This window comes from Symsagittifera roscoffensis, chromosome 2 (genome assembly GCF_963678635.1).
Source record: "Symsagittifera roscoffensis chromosome 2, txSymRosc1.1, whole genome shotgun sequence".
NCBI lineage: Eukaryota > Metazoa > Xenacoelomorpha > Acoela > Convolutidae > Symsagittifera > Symsagittifera roscoffensis.
In genome coordinates this window covers 22,237,653-22,257,706 of record NC_087063.1, presented here as the reverse complement: position 1 = coordinate 22,257,706, position 20,054 = coordinate 22,237,653, and the positions used below count along the sequence as shown (strand labels likewise).

General features: G+C 37.0%; 2 protein-coding genes across 2 annotated transcripts in view; both read right to left on the bottom strand.

Moving 5' to 3' along the window:
• The window catches only part of LOC134839745 (ral GTPase-activating protein subunit alpha-1-like), a 328,394-nt gene that overhangs the window by 296,213 nt on the left and 12,127 nt on the right, over nt 1-20,054 (bottom strand). The gene's annotated exons all lie outside the window — the stretch shown is intronic.
• Nucleotides 13,149-15,605, bottom strand: LOC134839743 (gamma-tubulin complex component 3-like). Its single transcript, XM_063855366.1, has one exon. The coding sequence runs from the start codon at nt 15,603-15,605 to the stop codon at nt 13,149-13,151; it is 2,457 nt and encodes an 818-aa protein (XP_063711436.1).

Below are 20,054 nucleotides of genomic sequence, written 5' to 3'. Positions count from 1 at the left end.
AGTGCATATATATCTAAGTGCAATTATAAATGCATCAATTTATATGAACATGCACAATCTGCAATATGCACATCTGTAGTTATCAGCGCATTTTAAGGTTTTCCTGAAAAAATAACCAAGACCTTAGAGTCTTCACTACGTTCATTACTCTTAAAAAAGCGAAAAATCACAATGTTTGAAGTTGCCTCAAAATCATTCTGAAAAAAAATTTTCAATATTTTAAATATAAAAACAGAGCCAAGTAACAGTTGGAAAAAAGTAATGAACGCAAGGAAACAAAACTGGCTTGTTTTTTCAAGAGACTTAAACCTATGAATTTCGAAGAAAAAAAAGATGGCCTTAAAGCTCTTTGAATTTGTAGAACAATTTATGATGGACATTTGTTAGCTAAAAATAACCTAATTTGAGAAAACTGGATCAATACGTTTAACTTTTATTTCGCTGGGAAATCTGATAATTAATTTCCATTTTCGAAATTAGAAGTCAATCACGTTTTTCGTGACCTTTACACTTTTGCTGTTCAATAGTGGATGTTGACTTCTTCTTAACAATGGAAATGCACTGAAGTAAAAAAAAATCACAAGTCAAACCGCGAAAACTCAAAACTGAGCGTGAACAAACTTTAAGGTTTTTGCCTGAAAAAAAAAAATAAAAAAACATTAAGACCTATATCAGAGTCCTCACAACGTTCATCACTCTTAACAAGAACATCCGGTTGCTGTTCAAGTTGAACATAAAAATCCGACCGCAAAAATAACAAAAAAAATGCACATATTTTTTTCGAATTAGGGTCGTTTTTTTTCTGTGTAGTGATGAGAAAGTTTTTGAACAAAAGCCTTCAACTAACGCGTATTTGTTGCTCATAATAATTTAGGCATGTTCGACTATGGTTGACTTCAAACAGTTGTCAACAAAAATAAATAGAAAAACAACAGAAAATAAACAGAAATATTTGCAGCACTTGTCTCCCAAGAACGCGCTAAAAACTAAATTTAGTGCGTACGACTAAGTTATATCTAGTTATATTTAGTGAGCAAGACTATCAGGCGTGGATAACAGATTATCTTTTTTATAAGCCTGCTCGCTCGCCTAATTCGCTCGACACAGAAAATCAAAATTTCAAACCCGTTTGACAGAATTTTTATTGAAAATTTTTCCAGGTCATTTCAATCACGACTGATAGAGCTTCACAATGATACATCACTCAAACCAGTTCGATGATTTTTTGAGGTAAATGATATTGCGTGAAAAAATGAAAACACACCAGAAGTCATTGGTAGAGTCATAAAATCAACTAAAACACACCAGTGGTCAGAACACCATCTCTGGCTATTCTCAGCCAGTTATACAGAGCTATTTTAAATGCGTTTTTCTCAAATTCGTTTGACCTAAAACAAAACACTATCAAGAAAAAGGTGCTGAAAAATTTACAAGAGTTAACATGGCAAGAGTTAAATTTACAATAGCAAATTAAGAGTTAATATGGAAAATTTACAAGAGTTAAAGGGAGTTAATTATTTTAAAATCGGGTCCAAATCTTAATCTCACAATTTACGCTAAAACTACCTGTCAATTGAAACGCAAAGTACATCAACAAGAGCCCCTATAAAGCCCAAAGCGTTTCAGAAAGGTACAATCTTCTTAACTTTGAAAAAATAAATTTTTGTTTGATAGCCAAAAATGTTTTTTTTTTACTATAAAACACAAAAACTTTGGGAATTTTACCCTTCCTGAAGTTGTTGGCTAGGTTCACTTTGAAATAAATGGATCAACAATTCACCTGATAATTTTACTTAAAAAAGAGCCCAAAACGACCCGTTTTGGGATAAAATTTTGGGTCCGAAGTTTGCAAAATCAATTGCACCATACTAATTCTGGTAAAATTCTACGCAAATTTTGTTCTGATTAGTAAAGACTAGTAATACTGATAATTAAAGATTGACTGGAGACAAAAACTAAGGTAACAGAAAGGCGAAGCGGAGAAACATCAATGCAAGCTAGCAGAAACATGAAACAGAATTCATTAACTTTGAAAAATTCGAAAAAAAACTTCATCTACAACTTCACACACTAGACAACAAACACTATCATAGCCGCTAATTAAGCAAATGAGGTCATTTACCGTGCGATAACTACGCCGACAAAACTTGAGTAGACGCCATTCAAGCCAAAAACAAAATTTTTGTCCTAAAACCCAAAAGCAAAACAATGTTTTCCCTTCACACGACGCAAATTGAGGTAAATAAGTTGAATTGATGTTTCGAGCTTTACCTCTAGAACAAGTGAGGCGAAGCCTGCAGATCTTCCCTTAAAAACAAAGACAATTTTCTACAGATTTGAAAGAAAAGTTGTACTGAAAAAAAGTCTAGTTCCCGATTACAAATACACTTTTTTCGCAAGTGATACAAACTAGTTTAGATTGAACCTTGAAACTAGAACAATCAAGAGCCACAACTGCTTTGTTTTGCATAGTTTCGATTATGTTTGGACATTGTCGGTCCTCTGAATGTCTAACTGCTACCTCTTGCTAATGACTAAGACAGGTAAGCTTCCAATAAAAAGCAACTAGTCAAATAGACCAAAACTGTCAAAAAAATCAATTTGTAGAGCTTTCAAAGCAAAAATGAGAGTTGAACTTAAAATAACGCTTGCTAATCGCAAGCGTGAAGATATCAAAATTCAGAACATTAAAGCTCAAAAAGTAGCAAATTTTAGGAACATAGAAAATAAACAGAAGGCGAAGCTGAGCTCTGCACCACTTGCGATACAAAACAAGAAAGCCGCTAAATTCAAAAAACTTTCAATGTCGAAAAAAACTAGATTTATCAAAATTAATAAGACTAATTTAAGAAAAAAAAACATACCAGGTTTAAAGCAGGTAAAAAAAGCATCGCAAGAAAATTTACCAAGCGGTAAAAAAAAAGCCGAAAATACTTTAGCAGAAACTCTTCGAGCCGAAAAAATCATCAAGACTCAAGACTTTATTTGCTCAAAAAATGAAATAATAGGAGGCCACTAAGCCGATATACTATAGACCGAAACCTATTTAGCCGAAAAAAAGGAAAAATCGAAAACAATTTTAGACTAATAAAAATTATCAAGTCACCCTCACCCTCAAAATACACACACACGCATACAAACTCTTTTCGCCCGTCGGAAGACGCCATATGAGGCTATTAAGCCAAATTAATATAGTTCGAAACCTATCAAGCGGGAAAAAAGGAATAGAAAAAAAAAGCCGAAAACAAAAATTGTTGTCATGAAGAAGCATAATTTCCAATAACTTTTTTTGAGCATTTTTGGCGATCCAGAGCGTAGCATTAAACTTATGTTTTCCTTGAAACGACTCAAACATAGGTCACTAAGCCAAAAAAAACATAAACCGAAATCATTTGGGCGGAATACAATTTTAGAGCGAAAAAAAAAGAAAATATACGTATTCATATAGATTATTTGCTAATCGCAAGCGTAAATAGTTGCTTGCAGGGACTGCACCGAAGCTGATTTGAGATTACTTACTAATCGCATGATTGAAAATCTACGATACACATCTGTTTATCGCATGTTTAAATGAGAACGGTTTAAATAAGAGTTGAATTTTGCGCAATAAAAAATTTCATTGACATGGCAAATATAAAGTGAAATCAATGCATCATCTATTCAAAATATGAACAGGTTGCTCGCTAGGTCATCAATCAGTATTGGCTAAATCATTACATAAGTAACAGTAAAAAACATATATCTGAATTGAAATTAATTACAAATTAAACTACAATGAGTTCGTTAAAAAATTATTGAATATTTCTTACAAGCCCCATTGATGTACAAAATAAACTATAATTGAGATAAAACATGCTGCTGACTCCTATTAACCACTAAAAAAATTCTTATCTTCCAATCAACTCAACTCAATTTTTCATAACCATGAAAGTCATCAATTGTAAGCATCGTTATTTTAAGCAGCTAATTCTTGTTGGTGAAACAAGTTGATATAATATCAAATGTGGCGGAAATATGTTTCTTAATTCCTTGTTCTTTCGATTCAATTCATAGAACATTTTTTTTGCGCTTAGAGTAAAAACCAGGATTGCGTTATCTATGATATAATCAGCTTAACAACAGTGTTCGAAAATTATACCATAGAAAATTACACCTGTTTTCTAAACATCTAAAAAGAAGAGAAAGGCATGCTCGAACTACAAATTCAGCTAAAATTTGTTACAAATTTTAGAACATTACAAATTGGCTTGACTTTGTTGCGTATTGATAGAATAGAATATATCTATATCGTAAAATCGAACAGTCGAAAGGTTGCGATAGAAAGAGAAAAAAATTATTCCACAGTTAAGCATTAAACAACTCAAACAGTCGAAAATAGGTTAAAAAAAGAATGCATTGATCTGTTTCTGTAGAGAATTTTCAAATATTTGTGTGCTTGCAATCATTGTCAGAAGTTCCAAAAACAGCCTCGGCTTCCGATTTTTCTTTCTGTTCGAAAGTCACTTTTATCAAAGCTGAGCTCTCTTTAGTTCCATACAGAAACGATTTTCCCGCTGGAGCTATTTCGACACAGGTGAAATGGGTTTGAGGCGTGAGAGAACCAACAAGATCGCCTTTTGCCACTGAGAACAGGTTTATAGTTCGGTCTGAGAAAGGGTGCATCATGCTGCAAGTTAGGAGAACCGAAGCGTCCAAGTTGCATCGCATCACATCAACTGGGGTTTTGTGCATGCCTGTTAAGTAAAAGGGTTCGTCCGAGGAGCCTAGATGGTGAATTACGACGGAGCAGTCGGCTAGACCCAACATCAAGTTATGATCATCGGGGGTCAAGAAGAGACTTGTGACTGAGGCGTCTTCATGGAACTTGTACTTATTATACTGGCTGGAGAACTCGTACACATTCACAAAATTAAGAGAGTCCGGGTCTATATGTTTGACAACAACTGCAATGTAATGGTTGGATACCATGGCAAGCTGCATGTCAAATTCGTGGTCATTCATTCGGATGTCGTGAATCAAAATCTGCTGCTTCAGATCCCAGATCAAAAGAGGCATTGGTTTCTGAACTGTATCTCCGCACGCACAATAAGAGCCATCTGGCGCAACTAACAAGCTATTCAGAAATCTGTCCTCGCCTACTTTGAAATTAAACACAGTCGTGTTTGTTGACAGTTGGACACCGTTGACATACATCTTGTTCCTAGACATTGCAACAACTAGATCCGAACTTTGGATCCCATAACACGGATAGTCGATGTTCAACTGACTTTTAAGTTGCACTTTCTGGACGCCTTCATTTAGGTCGATCCACTTCAAAGTTCGTTCAGTGTTCACCACGCATGAAGTGAGATTAATATTCTTGACCTCAACTGGAATTTTTGTCATGTCAATGCGTCGTACAATCTTCATATCAGAAAGCCTGATAACCTCCAGTCGTCCTTTAGGATTCTCCGAGGGTGTCTGATTTTCCAGAAGCAGTAATATGAAGTCCTTTGATCCTTCCGCATTCAGCCAAGTTATCAATTTGATTTTATTGGGTCGCATCGCTACAGATGAATCAGCTTCGCTTTTTGGTGATTCTTTTGGAATCGATTCACATTTGGATAATTGATCTAAAAGTTTCCAGCAAAAAGGGTGCGAATTTTCTTTCAGCACATTTTCACTTTTCTTTTTGTCAAAGAAATGAAAAAATGCAGCTTTGTAAGTCACGTTTGCAGCTAATGACAGGCTATATTGGTTGGATTGGATTGCTTCGCATAAGAGAGAAAAGTCCGATTCGCTCGTCCCTTTGTCTACACATTTCAGGAACTCCAGATATAGTTGTGGAGTCAACTCTTCGAGCAATTTACCAAAATCCGACAACGGATCTGAGCTAGTTTCTTGTACGTCAACTAACTTCAGCCCAGTGACATCAGGAAACGTTTTTGTTGACAGAAAATCACTTTTCGTTGATTCAACTTCACTTTTCTTAAGTGCTAAGCAGTGCTCGACTTTCTTAGCTTGCGAATCGGTTTTGAGGCTTTCGAGGATTGTAGGAGGGTTCGATTCTAAGAATTTGAGGGCTACTTTGTTTGCTTTCAACATGCAGTAATATTGCGCAGAAGAACTGTAGACTTTAAAAAGCAGAGGGGAAAGTAAAATATACAGTGTTTCAATAGCCATTGAATGGCCGACCTGGTCTTCAAAACTAAGCGCAGTTCTCATATCTGACTGACTGAACATTAGGGGCGATTTACTAATATGCTGTAGTGCCAGGCTACAAGACTTGTGGAAATGATCTGTGAATAGTTTCACAATTGAATCTAGGAAGGCTTCGTCTGAGCTACTCGTGGACCCAGAATCGAGAACCAGATTTTTGAACCGGTCTTTCAATACCATGATTTCTAAGTTTGCATTGGTCCCGAAAGTTCCCACAGTTCCATTTTTGATTTTCCCTTCGAACGTTTCCACCTTTGAGCTAGTTAAGAAAAAGTGAACCCTGCCGTGGAAAGCATCATGCGCGGGAACCCAATCAACATCCTCGATATCATCAAACGCAATGACTACACTCTGATCCGTAACTTCGAGTAACTTCTTCAGTAACTTCATGAGGTCGTTAGTGCACGCTTCAGACGGATGTGTACCAGTAATGTAGCAAATCTGTTCTCGAACGGAATGAAGAAGCGAATTGGTTGAGAAGGTGGCGAAGGATGAATTGCAAAAACGGAAACATCTTAGTGTCTCAGAGCCATCGTCAGTCACGTTCAATTCTATAAGTTTCTTGGCGAACATCATTTGACGTTGGAAAGGGTCTTCGCATACGACACACGTTACAAAATCAGTTAGCACACTGACTCGAAATTTGTCGAAAATGTCTGCTTTAGTCGTATGTCTGCTTAATTCTTTCAGGTGACCATTGTGCGTAAGGAGCTCATTGTGCAAAGAGTGAGGCATGCTATCTGCTATATAACTCAGTCTCTCAAACTCTGAGCAAAACGATTGGAACATTTTGCACAAGACTGAGCTAATTTGATCTCCATGAGTGGTCTTGAAATCAGACTCTGAAACTTCTACGAAAGACGTTGACGGAAGCTGGGCTCTTATAGTGTTAGCTAGAGTTTTGACCCTTGTTGAACTTTCCGAGGTCGCAGCCACAGTTGCGTCTACTGAACTGTCGTTCAAATACAACACGCAAGTGGTTTCTCTGACGTCATTTGCGTTTGCAAACAAGTAATTCACAATTTGTTCAAATGGAGTTGAACTATATTTATCCTTCAAATTTAGCGATGCTTCATTTTGCAAAACTTCGTAAGCCGTTGAAATAACCTTACTACGGATATCAAAGCTCAATGACTTCTTAAGTCGGAAAAACTTGTGATTCCCAGTTTTGACGAAGTTGTCCGAAATTAGTTTCTTTGTTTCCTCTGAGGCAATTGAGCTAGTAAAAGCCGAAAAATCGTTTTCGTCAAAAACAGGTGCGAGGTATTGCTTGTCGATTGAACTTGAAGGTATTACTATCAAATTGAAGCTTCTGTAAGGCCCGCGTTTATACCCCTGACAACTGACCAGATCTTTGAAATCGAAGTTTTCGTCATAAAACACTGCGGCCGTTGAGTCGAAACTAGATGCCAAATCTAGAAGCTCAACTTCATAATTAAATTCACTACATTTCGACTCGATTTTCGGGAGAACGGTGGAGTAGAAAACCGAACTGAATTCTGGACAATTGGGAACTCCGTACACATTCAAACGCACATTTCTCGTATTTCTGACCAAATCGTCCGCTAAATCTCCGAGTAATAACTTCTGCGCAGTCAAGTTGAGCCCTTCAATTTTGACGACTTTCGTTAATTCTACTTTAGATGTCTCGGTGTCTTCTTTCTTGTGATCTCGGGGTGTGTCTGGAGTCGGCTGTTCGGTTGGGCCCGTGTCGGGATTGGTAGGGTTTTCGGGACAGGGCTTGTAAGCGTCACCACTTGTGTTTTTCTGTTCAGAAACGCAGCACGGAAACAGTTTGAACATGGTTGCGTCCGATCTTAACAGAAACACGCCACTCACAAATTGATCTTGTCTGTTCCGAATTGCAAATTCATCCGAGTAACTCACATGTAGATGAAACTACATTCTAATTGTAATCGACATCAACATGGCTTGCATCTGAAAAACAAATTACTTGTGAAATAAAACAATTAACCGATACTAAAATCAACGAAGTTCACTAAACAAAAAACATAAGAAATTTTATTGGACAACAGTAGGCGACCATTCAACTGGTTCACTCATGAAATCCCAGCCGAATTTAGAGGTTAAATACTTTTGAAACTTATCACATCGGGCTTGCAACACACTGTTTATATTTCTAGTAGTCTGGACATTTGTGAACAAAACATGCAGAACTGACACTAAAAAGTTGTTGGCGGATAAAATATCTACAAAAAAATCGGATGGAATTTGCTGTAGTTGAAAATGCAGAACCATCAGGAAAACTTCAAACAGTTTCGGCATTTCTGTTAGAAGTTCGTCAGAATTGCAGATTAAAGAAACAAGTTTTTTCCAATGTTCGAAAGAATCATAATTTTGACCAATCAGAAAACAGATAAAGCTGAATTGGATTTCACCAAGTATGTACAAATTATTAGTTGGATAATTCTGTTCCAATAATTTTTTCAGCCTCGCGGAGTGATCTAGATGGGAACAAGTAATTTGCTTAGCTGAAAGTCCGTCCATTTGAACTTTGTCGACCTGTGAATAGCATAACTTAGCTGTCTCCGATTCGTTCATAACAGGTAGTTTGCTTTCTGCTTCGGCGAGCGACGAGCAGACTTCGCTTATTGAATCGTCTGTTGGATTAGACTCGCGATTGTTTCTTGAGGACTTATATTCACGCGATACTAACTGAGTAGCAGAAAAGACAGGCCTCTCATCCGGACAAACTTTATCGATTATTGACTGCGAAATATATTTGGACAGTGCATTCCACTTTTTAGTTCCTTTATCTTCAACAGGACCCAATCTAGCAACCATATCTTTCCAACTCGCGATCACTGATTCTCTTTCTTCTCTCGCAGATTCCACGAACGTTTCTTGCGCTTTGTCCCACCTCCAGAACAGTCGCTCCGAAGGCTTTTGTATGGCCAGAAACTTCCCTATTCGAAGACACGACTTGATGCTGGTGTCATCCTGGGACGCCGACGACCAGTACACGAAGTGTGTTCCTGGTTGGATGTTTTTGAGACCGACAAAGTTTGGCCCACAATTCCAGTAGTTGAGATCAATGCCAACCTCAGTGCCTTTAGGAACTTCTAACATGACAATACTTGCCATCATCAATATCTAAAGAAATTACTAGATCCGTTAGAGAGTACCAATTAAATGAACCGTTTTCTATTTTCAGCCCCTGTCTACGAGCAGCTCAAAATGTAAGAAAAAGCATATTTACTAATTTTATATGACACAAAAATAATATAACCCCAGGTAAACTCAGGTACCACAAATTAAACTCAGATGGACCGAGCAATTTATCATAGAGCCCTTTCAGTCGAATTTAAACCCACAGAAAAAAAACTATGTCGAGAAAAACCAGTTAAAGTTCCCAACAAAGCCCCTCTTTTTAATTCTAGTATCAAAAATCGACAAAGCAAGAGTCATTCTAGCACAGCTTGACAGATAAGTAATTTATTTACGTTCTTTCAAAACAGCTTGGAGAAAATATGGCACCTTTAATTTGTTTCTAAAATCCATTAAGCCCTCAACCAATAACAAACAGGCTACGGCTATAACCGTATAAAACAAAAACCCAAAGCATCTTTATGGATCTTAGAGCTTGATGGTTGCACAAATAAACGATAGCCGATATCGGCAATTAGTGTCGGCGAAACCAAGATGCAAGATAGAAACTAGCCTCAAAAAGTTCAAGAACTCGAGCATGACGGGATCATCTGATTGTTCAACAAATTTGAAGAACAGCCTTTGGGGACAGATTTTGAATTCCTTAGTTCGAACAATTATTCTTTAATTCAATATTGTACCAAAAAAAAGAATGTTTTTCTGAATATTCTTCGATAACTGTATGTCAGTTATTAAATTTGTACAAACCACGCACAGGATATTTTTGTTAGCAACAAATAAATGAAAACTTAAAAAAGAAAACTTGAAAACTAAAAAAAAATTGATTGAATAGTTAAAAAATAATAATAAAAACATTTTTACATATCTTTCTCAAGTTTTTCAATTTTTAAAAACTTTGATTCCTAAAAGGCTCTATACTCAAAGTAAACAAACGTTACTCAAAAAAACTAAGTTTTTACATTTTAAATTAAGCTACTGTAAGCTTTCAAGCAGTTAAAATAACACTGCTCGCTCGCTTTATTCGCTTGAAATCAGACAAAAAAATCAAAAATTTCAAACCGGTATTTCTCGACACTAGAATTTTTTTTTGGAAATCTTTAAATTTGGTTCGAATCACAAATGTAGGGGCTTTAATATGATATATCACTCAACCCAGTCCGATGATTATTTGTGGTACCTGATATTGCGTGGAAAACAAAAATAAACTAAAACACACCCGAATAAACTAAAACACACCCGTTTTCAATGGTCGGAACAAAAAATTAGATCTATCAAAACGATTATACCTAGTTTTGAAAAAAACACGTCAAGAAAATAGAACGCGAAACAAGCATCGGAAGAAAAATAAACAAGGGGCAACGAAGCGGAAAATGCTGCGCATAAGCCATCAAAGCTGAAAAAAATCAAAAGACAAAACAAATGAAAAATATTTTAGTACGACAAATGTTTAAAATGCTCACAACATGCCTGCAGTTTTCCAAGAGAGTGGACCAACATATAAATCCAGGAGAATAGTTCTGTGAACAAAGTTATTTACGTGGAAAAATCTAGACCCGATTGCAAAAACCTGAAATGAATTAAGTGAAAAAGACGAGAAAGAGCGGTCAATGTTCGCGCTAGAATTAATAGCGAGCAAAACCATGGTCAAGTCTTTTGAATTTTGTGGTGAACAAAAAACAGTGTGTGAAAAGTCAAAGGACTGATCGAAAATATTTCGGGCTCTGGTTTAAAATTGATGTAGAATAACGTTGACTCAGAATTCTCCGGTTAAATACCGAAATTCATGGCAGTTTGTTATTCTCCGTTGACTGGTAGTTTCCGATAATTACGGTTAATTTACGAATGAAACGGAATGTCAATCGGCCAGCTACTCGAAACCAATCAACCTCCGATAAAATCTTTTTTACTGGCAAGGTTTGTTTATTGAAAGTCCTGGAGGTGGGAGCGCGTCGGCACTTTTCATATACAGCTCAGTTTTCGTATCTGGCAAGTTCGGAGTACGTATCAGCCAGATTGAATTATTTTCTGCTGCTTTTGTAATCGGCCAATAATCAGTTTTCTGCATAACGCGGTCAACGACAAGGAACGTTAGTTTTGTATGTTTCGGATTGAATAAAAACCTTTTGTTGTTCTTCAATTGACGCGATACGAAGAAACGAAGACGCTAAAGCGTAAACCAATAAAAAAATTCTTAGAAAATATTTCAAATACTAGTCCGGAAGAGCAGTGCAATATCATAACTTCGCTAAGATAGCCACCACTAGTTTAAACTAAATTTTCCAGAGCACTTGTTAATTAAAGCACATGTTAAATTACAGTGCACGTTAGGCAAAGATGAAATGACACTGTTTAAAAAAAACTGAGAAGAAGCGGAGGTTCGCACCACTTATGATACAATACAGACAAGATACAAAATCCAAAAAAATTATAGATTTCGAAAAACCAGATCTATCGAATTGATTGAAGGTAGTTCTGAAAAAAAAACATGCCCAGACAATAAAATTTGAAACTAGCATCGGAAAAGCGTAAAAAATAGCGTAGGACGCATACGTTAATTGAAACAAAGCAATGGACATGACATTTTCATCAAAAAAATGTTTAAAACAAAATAACGAAACTTAACGCAACCTTAAAACCAGACTGGGGGCATCTAAATCAATGTCTATACCATAGATTGGACTAATTTTTAAGGTTCTCAAATTGGACTCATTTAAGTCAAAAAAATAATTTCAACTTTCAAGTTTTTTTTCAGCCAAAATGAATATATCTTCTTCAGTAATCGTACCTTTTCTGCGGAAAAACACTCTAAGAAGGCCGAGAGCACACAACTGCACTTTCTATAAATTTTTTAAAAATCTATAAACAATACTTTATTGTGTAATCATTAGATTCTTGAATAAGATTCTTGTTCAACTTAGTTATTCAATTTAAATAGCCCAAAACTATACCATTTGCTGTCATCTAAGGTTTATTCAGCGTCTATGGTTTATTCAGCGTAATTAATTAGTAAAACTCAGCCAGAAAAAAAAATCACTCAAAAATAAAGAAAACATTCGTCAAACCTGAAAAACTAAAATTGCTTGAGCAGTAAAAAAAAGAAGACAGCATTGCAACTGTAGCCAGCACCACACCATAGGGTTCACGAATTAAAAAACTATTTCAACTTAAATTTTTAGAAATACTTCGAAAACTCATAAGAAAATGTTGGTCTAGGAAGCTAAAAGGACTAGGGCGATCATAATTGGATGCTACATATACAAACAACGGGAATACCTCAAAGCTGCGCCAGCATAGGAACGAGAACTTTGGGAAGCATTTCTTTGAAATATAAGCTCGAAACCTTTTGAAAGCATCATTGAAAAAATCTGAAGCTCAAAGATTTGAGCAGTCAGATTTTGAGGCCAGATTTACAACCCATGATGTAATCCTGATAGCATTACACTATAGAGTTGGGTATATCAATCAAACTCAATGAAAAATTTCTTCTAACTTCAAACTTTCATACGTTTCTTTCAAAAAAACCTCAGATTTTTGAAAAACCTTTGCTTTCAAAAACACTTTGGCTTTTAATGCATTACAAAAAAGCGTATATGCGTAAGCCTTTTCGACGCTCTTTCTACTTTTATACTAATCATGCTTCTGAACTATAATCGATTTAATTAAGTAATTTTCAAATTGATTCGGCTTCAAGACGTATTAAAGTAGACAGCTAAATTAATCAAAAGTAGAATTCTATGTACAGAAAATAGCATCAAATCGTTTCACATCGCACAGAAAATAGCATCAAATAGTTAGCTTCACATCAAACTACACCAACCAAATCATCGGCCAGCTATTCGCATATGTTTGTAAGACTGTTTTAGCCGTGCGTCCTTGTTTTTGTAGAAATCATTGAAATCTAATCTATAGGCCAAACTTTGCAATAACTCATTTGGCTGCGATAATAAGCTAAGTAACAAGTTAGTAACTGCGTCCTTAAACGAAGTTGATACTATTTTCAACTCTGCTCTTAGCTTCGGCAAGGTTTCTTTATTGAAACTTTTCATTTTAGAACCGGCGGACTCTTTCGTTTCAGCCAAAGATGCTACAGTTAATGCCGCGTCGAAGAAGCGACTCTGCATTTGCTGATACTGAACTATGATATCGAAAATCGCTCTAATTTGACTAAGGATAAAATGTAAGTCCTGTTCTAATAAGGCACCCGAAATGATAGTATCCAAAAATGTCTGGTGCGCCGCAATGATGTGATCCAAATTTGGGGATTTGTTCACGTTTTCGAGCAACTGGGCCCAGGAACATTCTAGAACTTCAAACATAAGGTAATACTGCATCTGCAAGACAAAATTCATCATGTTTCCGTGAAGCATTTTACACTTATGAAGCACTGCTTGAACCGGGCGGCCTAGATCTCTTAAAAGTCTGACGTATGAAATTTGTTCAATCCACATTTGACTAAGAACGAATTCGATGCGCTTAGAGCGCCAGAGAAAATTGAAAATTCTCAAGTACAACAAAACGCATTGATTAGTGAAAACGGTAGAAAGAGGTCCGCCTCCTGAGACATGGTAGTGTAAGCTAAACACATCCCATCCTTTGTCCCCCGGCGACCATTCAAGCAGCCTAACGTCCAGACGCTCTAGAATTTCAGCATCATCGAACTGAGCATTGGTTGCTCTTATTGCTGTTTCTAGCGAGCTTGTCAGGCTGTGTTTGAACAATTCAGTGGCTGGTTTGTCTAACTCAACGCCTAAGATGTCCATTAGATGTCGGATAAAGTCCCCTTGACCGAATAGCAAGTATCTTCTGAAAGCTTTTAAGTGATGTACAAATTTGTACTTGTGCATTAACAGCTGCAAAACTTGGCCATTTATACTAGTCTGTCGCTCTGTTACTAACTTAGTCAAATTGCCCTCAAAGTTCTCTTCGAGATCTCTCATATTAGATTCCATGCGTTTTGAACTATCGGTCAAATCGGTTTCTTTTTCTTCAAGATATCTTTCCTTGCAGACTTGAGATATGAAATTGATCGATTTTCCAACTAATAGCATTTTGTTGGCCAGGGGTTCAGGAATAAACACTGGCAGCATCTGAAGATTAACCCAGTATTTCTCATGCCAGAGTTTTTCAGGTTTTACTTCAGGCTTAGCGGATATGAAAAATTCGCTGTAATCGTCGACTAGTTCGCCAAAAGTCAGCCAAGATAGAATCATACTAAGCAAGGGATGTAACATCAACTTCAGAATTCTTTTCATGGTTGACTTAACTTCCGGGTCCCCATGTTGTGTAAACGAGTGAACGCATGTCAATAACGCCCCGCCTTTTTTATTACGACAGTTTTCCACAAGAGATAGAATCATTTTGAATCTATGATATGCGTCATACAGCCAAACATCTAGCTGACATAGAGTAACTGATTCACCAGTATTAACACTGACATCACGATCTTGAACAACTTGTGATTCAATCGCCGCAATAAGCCGATCAAATTCACTTAGTTCGCCTTGTAAGGCACTACACAAGCTTTGACCAATCAAACCGTAAGTTTTGTCTGCAGATTTCGAGTCGATAAATTTTCGAATCTTGATATACAACCAACCCATGCTGCAAATCTTGTTAGCGTGAGTAGCAAAACTTTCGCTTACTTTACAATGACGGCTTAGCAAGAAGCGGTCTTGGTATAGAACGTAGTCAACCGAATTTCCCGGAATTCCTTGCAACGCGTAGAGAATTTCGCGAACTGTTGTTGATCTTTCATCATTTAAGCCAGGTGTTTGCTTCAACTGAAGGTTGTTAGGCCTCTGTACCACAGCCATGTTCGATGTCGAAGAGCTGTGAGGTATGGCAGGTGCTAATATCTTGAAGCTATTTGTACTATTAGATCTTCTAGCAGTACCTAAGGCTTCAGAGGCCTCACTATTCACAGGGCTAATAGTCTTGAACTTCACTGCTGATGTCTTGGATCCGAGCTTGCATAGAAACTCTAGCAAGACGCTCGGAGAACATGGCAACCTTGATGATAGCCCATTTAGACGGGTAAACAACTCTGATACCAGAACCGATTCCCTTATTTTGCCCTCAGATGCTAGAGCTAACTTCACATTTTCCATAAGAACGAAACTATCCGTTGAGCTGGTATTACTGTATGCCATCCGAGCAGCGATTCCGAAGGCATATTCTTCCAAGTTTTGCCTTTTAGATTCTGGAAGTTGAGCGCATATGATTTGAACTAAGTCAGTAATGTATGAAGAACGTTTGAAAGCATTCGGCTCCGAGCTCATATCTGAAAAAAATCTCTTTGTTCAGTTGAATTTCAACTTCGGTATACAAGCAGCAAAACTTTGAACCTTTTTTGGAGGCGAAACTGTGACTGAAAAACTAAGTTAAGTGAACATCTATTCTCTATGTAATAAAGTATAAACTAGGGGACCTTGTTTAATCTAGCTATCTGGTACATCTAAAAGTTAGCACCTTTCAATAAAGTTCGTTTATTTCTCCAAAGTGGGCATTTAAGATTTCTATGTCATCTATAATCAGTCTGTTATAGAAAAAGACTTGGCCGATAGCCAAGAAGTGACAGTTGTGAAAATGGCGGCAGCGGATGAGTTCAAAATCTGGCTGGTCTGGCCTCCCACAGCAGATCCAGAGCCAGCAAGTCCCCGAGTGTACGTCTCCTGAATCTGTTTCAACTCTTCTCTCGTCATCGACACCTTAAATGAACAAGTTGTGCTTTAGATGCAGAAAATAGGAGGTTCCAGAGGCATTCATAATGCCAAAACACCAAAATTGAGTCAATAAAAATTGAGTCAATGAAATTAATCACCGTTTGTATAAAGTTGTTGAACTTCTGAAATTTATTTTTTTGGCCTTAGAGCTCATTGAACTTGCGGAATCTTTTCTGATTGGCGGACACTTAAATTTGAGCGCGAGCAATTCTGAAGACTTTCCCTTAAAAAATTAATAAACACATAAAAAATAGGAAATCGCAAGACTTACTACGTAAAAATTCGGCGTTTTGTTTGAGGGGAGGGTGGTAATGCTCTCATTAACACTATGAGATAATGATAGAGTTACTATCAGCTTAAATGATAATGTATCGAAAGTCATTTAATCGCCATCTATAGTCCTAGACCAATTCCTAAATGATACTCTACGCACACAACCCCAAACCGATAGTTCGAAAAGGAAACTTATGCTTTGGAGGGGAGAATACTGATCCTAGATTAAATCTCCCATCTTTTCCGGCCAACCAATACGCTTCAATCCGCATCATCGCTCAACTTCAAAATGATATCACTTAAACTCGCAGCATTTTGATTTGGCTACAATGTATACAGAAGCGATCGCTAAATTGACACCCTATCTTCAACACATGGAGGAGTCCTAACTGCAGTCCAAGGTCTACCTCATAAGAAATCAAAATAGTAGAAATTACAAAATAGTAGTAGTAAGTTGCTGTGCAAGCAAGCAGCGCATATTTACGAGCACATTCGTACTTAAAACATTCGTACAAATCAAAATTGTTTTTTTTTTGTTTATAAATAGAAAAAGCAAAAGCATTGAAAGTAATGAAAATTATATAATTAGGCCTAACTGGCTACATTTCTCTCCAAAAACGAAGAGCATAACAAAAAAATTCTAACATTTTTTCTAATTTGCAGAGTATCTTTTTAACTTTAAAACTTTTTCTACAATATTAATTACCTGCTCGAAACTAGACTAAGAAGCAAACGTTTCAAGCAGGTTTTCTCAACACTAAAACATTTTGAACATTTTTCATGTCTTTCAAGTTACGACTGAAATGTTTTAATGACAAATCACTGTTCTTTCTGATGATTATCTGTGTTTCTGGATTTTGCGTGGAAAAAAGTAAAATAAAAAAACACATCAGTAGACGGAACAAATAAACATGTGTCAGAGTCAACAACGAAAGCGTTCTTATACTTATCCACTGCTTATATAACCCAAATAAGCACCATCTTACGGATTTAGCACACAAGAATTCTAGGGAATTTGGGAAACTCAGGAAGAACTTCTTGAAGAATTCTTGAAAAACATGAAATGGGACTCTGACAAGCAGTGAAAATCCTGACGTCTTTCTCTTTCAGAAGCCAGAACTAGAGCACAGATAGTAGTAGCGAAATGATTTCATCTAAATCAGGAAAAAAGGCTAACCACAAGGCACACTGACCCATTTTCCTCGTTTGAATGTAAAGTATCAATGTTACTACTAAGTAGAGTGTTTCAACTAGCAGAGTGCAAAATTGCTGTGATGTAGATGGATTGGTGAAACGTTCGTACTCATGTTTTCAGAAAACAATTGACTAAAAAATCAGGAGTTACCAAACTCCGATACGAAGTGCCGCCCTGGATCAGTTCATCAACATCCCACATGGAAAAAAAATCGATGAGAAAAAAAGATAAGTCTGTAAAACTGACGCTTCTTATCAAAATTGAAAAATTGTAGCTTCTGCTCTTAAAGGCCACGCCATCTACGAAGAAAAAATGCGCAAGCAGAAGAAAGTTATCTTTCGAAATCACCTGAGTCATCGCATAAGAATAAACAATTATTAGATGAAGAGATGAGTAAAGATAGTATATGAAGACCATGTGAAAGAGGAGCTTTTTAACCTATTCTGAAGTGTATTTTCTCACTTCAAAAAACCAGTCCCCATAATTTGAAAAAAAATCTACTCATAAATAAGCGCTAGGACAAGCGAGGAAAAAAAGCAAATCATACTGCCATTGGATGTGAACAAGACATGCACACACGACAACAATACTCATAAAAACTGCCGTATCTGGCAAGTTCTCAAAGCCAGCTTTTCAAACCAGAGTAAATAAAGGAATGTTTCAAAATATGTCGAAAATCAGCGAACTAACATTGAAATACAAAAAAAGGGACTGACGATATATTACAAAACAGACCAAAATCTTTGAGATTTGTTGTTCAGCAACCTGTACATCTTGTGCCAAATATCCAAAGCACTCAATACGAATTCATGCTCAAAAAATCAGCTGTTTTGCAGCAACTTCGTTTTCCGGACCACATTTTCTCGACCAGTCTGTCGAAGTAAATTAGAGGTAAAAAACAGGGTATTGGAAGGAAACAAGTGTTGTTCCCAAATAGGGAACAAAAGTTATGAGTTTGCTTACGTAAAAGAAGCGCAAATGAGAGCTACTTGAAGAATAAGTAACAGCAGATCAGGCTTTAAAGAGAGGCTGCGCCGCCAAAAAAATTTTGCCGCTGTCCATATTGAAAAAAAAATATATTCTGTAGTTTATTTCTGTGCTAAGTGTTAAATACTCAGCTGATTATATACGGGCAATAAGCTATGGTCTTACCCGACAAATGGAGCTTTCCAGCTATCAACTAAAAACGCGCTCCCAGGCTAAAAAAAAATACACGACAGAGAGACAGAAGCGTGTACTTCTTGGTCTGCTGGAGTAAACTATGAAATCAACGTTGATATTTGAAGGTATCGACTCAAAACATCTAAGAATCCAAAAATCCTGGGTGCTACCTATGACAACATGTTCACGTTCGGAGCAAACCGATGTAGTATTGGCACACGAGTTCAGGCCTGAAAAACATCCTTAAAACACTTGCCAGTAGCAAATGTAATTGTCAGAAAAAAACGTTAGCCATCAGTTGCAAAGCAATTAGCCGTAGAGCAATGAACTACGCCGCATCTGGTTTCCATAATTAAGCAACACCGACTGGTCAGAACTTTAGGGCAAACAAAACAATGCACTTAGAACCATAACTGGCTGTGTTAGAATGACGAATTTTGATCATTTACACGATGAAACCGAAATTCTTCATGTTCGAGATCATAATCTACTGCTAGCAAACCAGTTCTACCTCGGAAGCCATCTTCAGGGAAAGAGCAGGCCATAGAACTTTAGAATCAGGAAACAGACGCTTCCTGAAAGCAACATTGAAATCTAAATATGAAAAAGAAGTTGCCGACCTCCTGCCAACTGATTCAGTTCTTAAAGTCACTCGATACAAAAAAAAACATTAAAACAACTGCATACCAAAACTGTGAGAGATTATACTGAAAGCCACGGAGTGAACTTCGAAGCAGAAAAGACACTCACACGTGAGGCTAGGTACATGCTTGCACAGCTTAGTTTTGGCTATTCGCACTGGATTGAACCAAAAGAGGAAAATATGTGCAACTTTTGTAATCTTGGACCCAACAATATACACTATTTATTCAATTGTCCTGGCAGACCAACAGATCTGAACATCCTGTTTATGGACTGACCCCTACAAGTTGCTGAATTCCTTCAGCTCTCATAGCACTTAGGAGCGGGAGAGCTATACTCTTTTCGAGAATTAATTAGCTGACGGAGGATGCTGACCTCTCAACAGCACAAAACGCGAGAACCATTCAGTGTTAAATCAGTGACAAGTTCAGTGTTAAAACGACGTTCAAGTAACCCACACATGTGGCATGCCCTACTTATCCCGTCGGGGGCGAATAACTATGTACTGGGGACGAGACGAAACCACCAGAGAAGACCGAAATTAACAAATGTCGTCTAGAGCCAGCGAGGCTACAACAACAACAATAGTGTAGTCAGATTCGATGATTGACAAGAATCCCCAAACAACATCAGACATTCTTCCAATCCTCGTGCCACTTCAAAACTGAGAGATAAAACTTTAGGACGTTGCATTGAAGTCTATACTACTTAAAACAATGATAAATGCTAACAAA

Bases quoted from the DNA above. Each gene is read 5' to 3' on its own strand.
- LOC134839743 (XM_063855366.1), bottom strand. From the start codon at position 15,605: ATGAGCTCGGAGCCGAATGCTTTCAAACGTTCTTCATACATTACTGAC.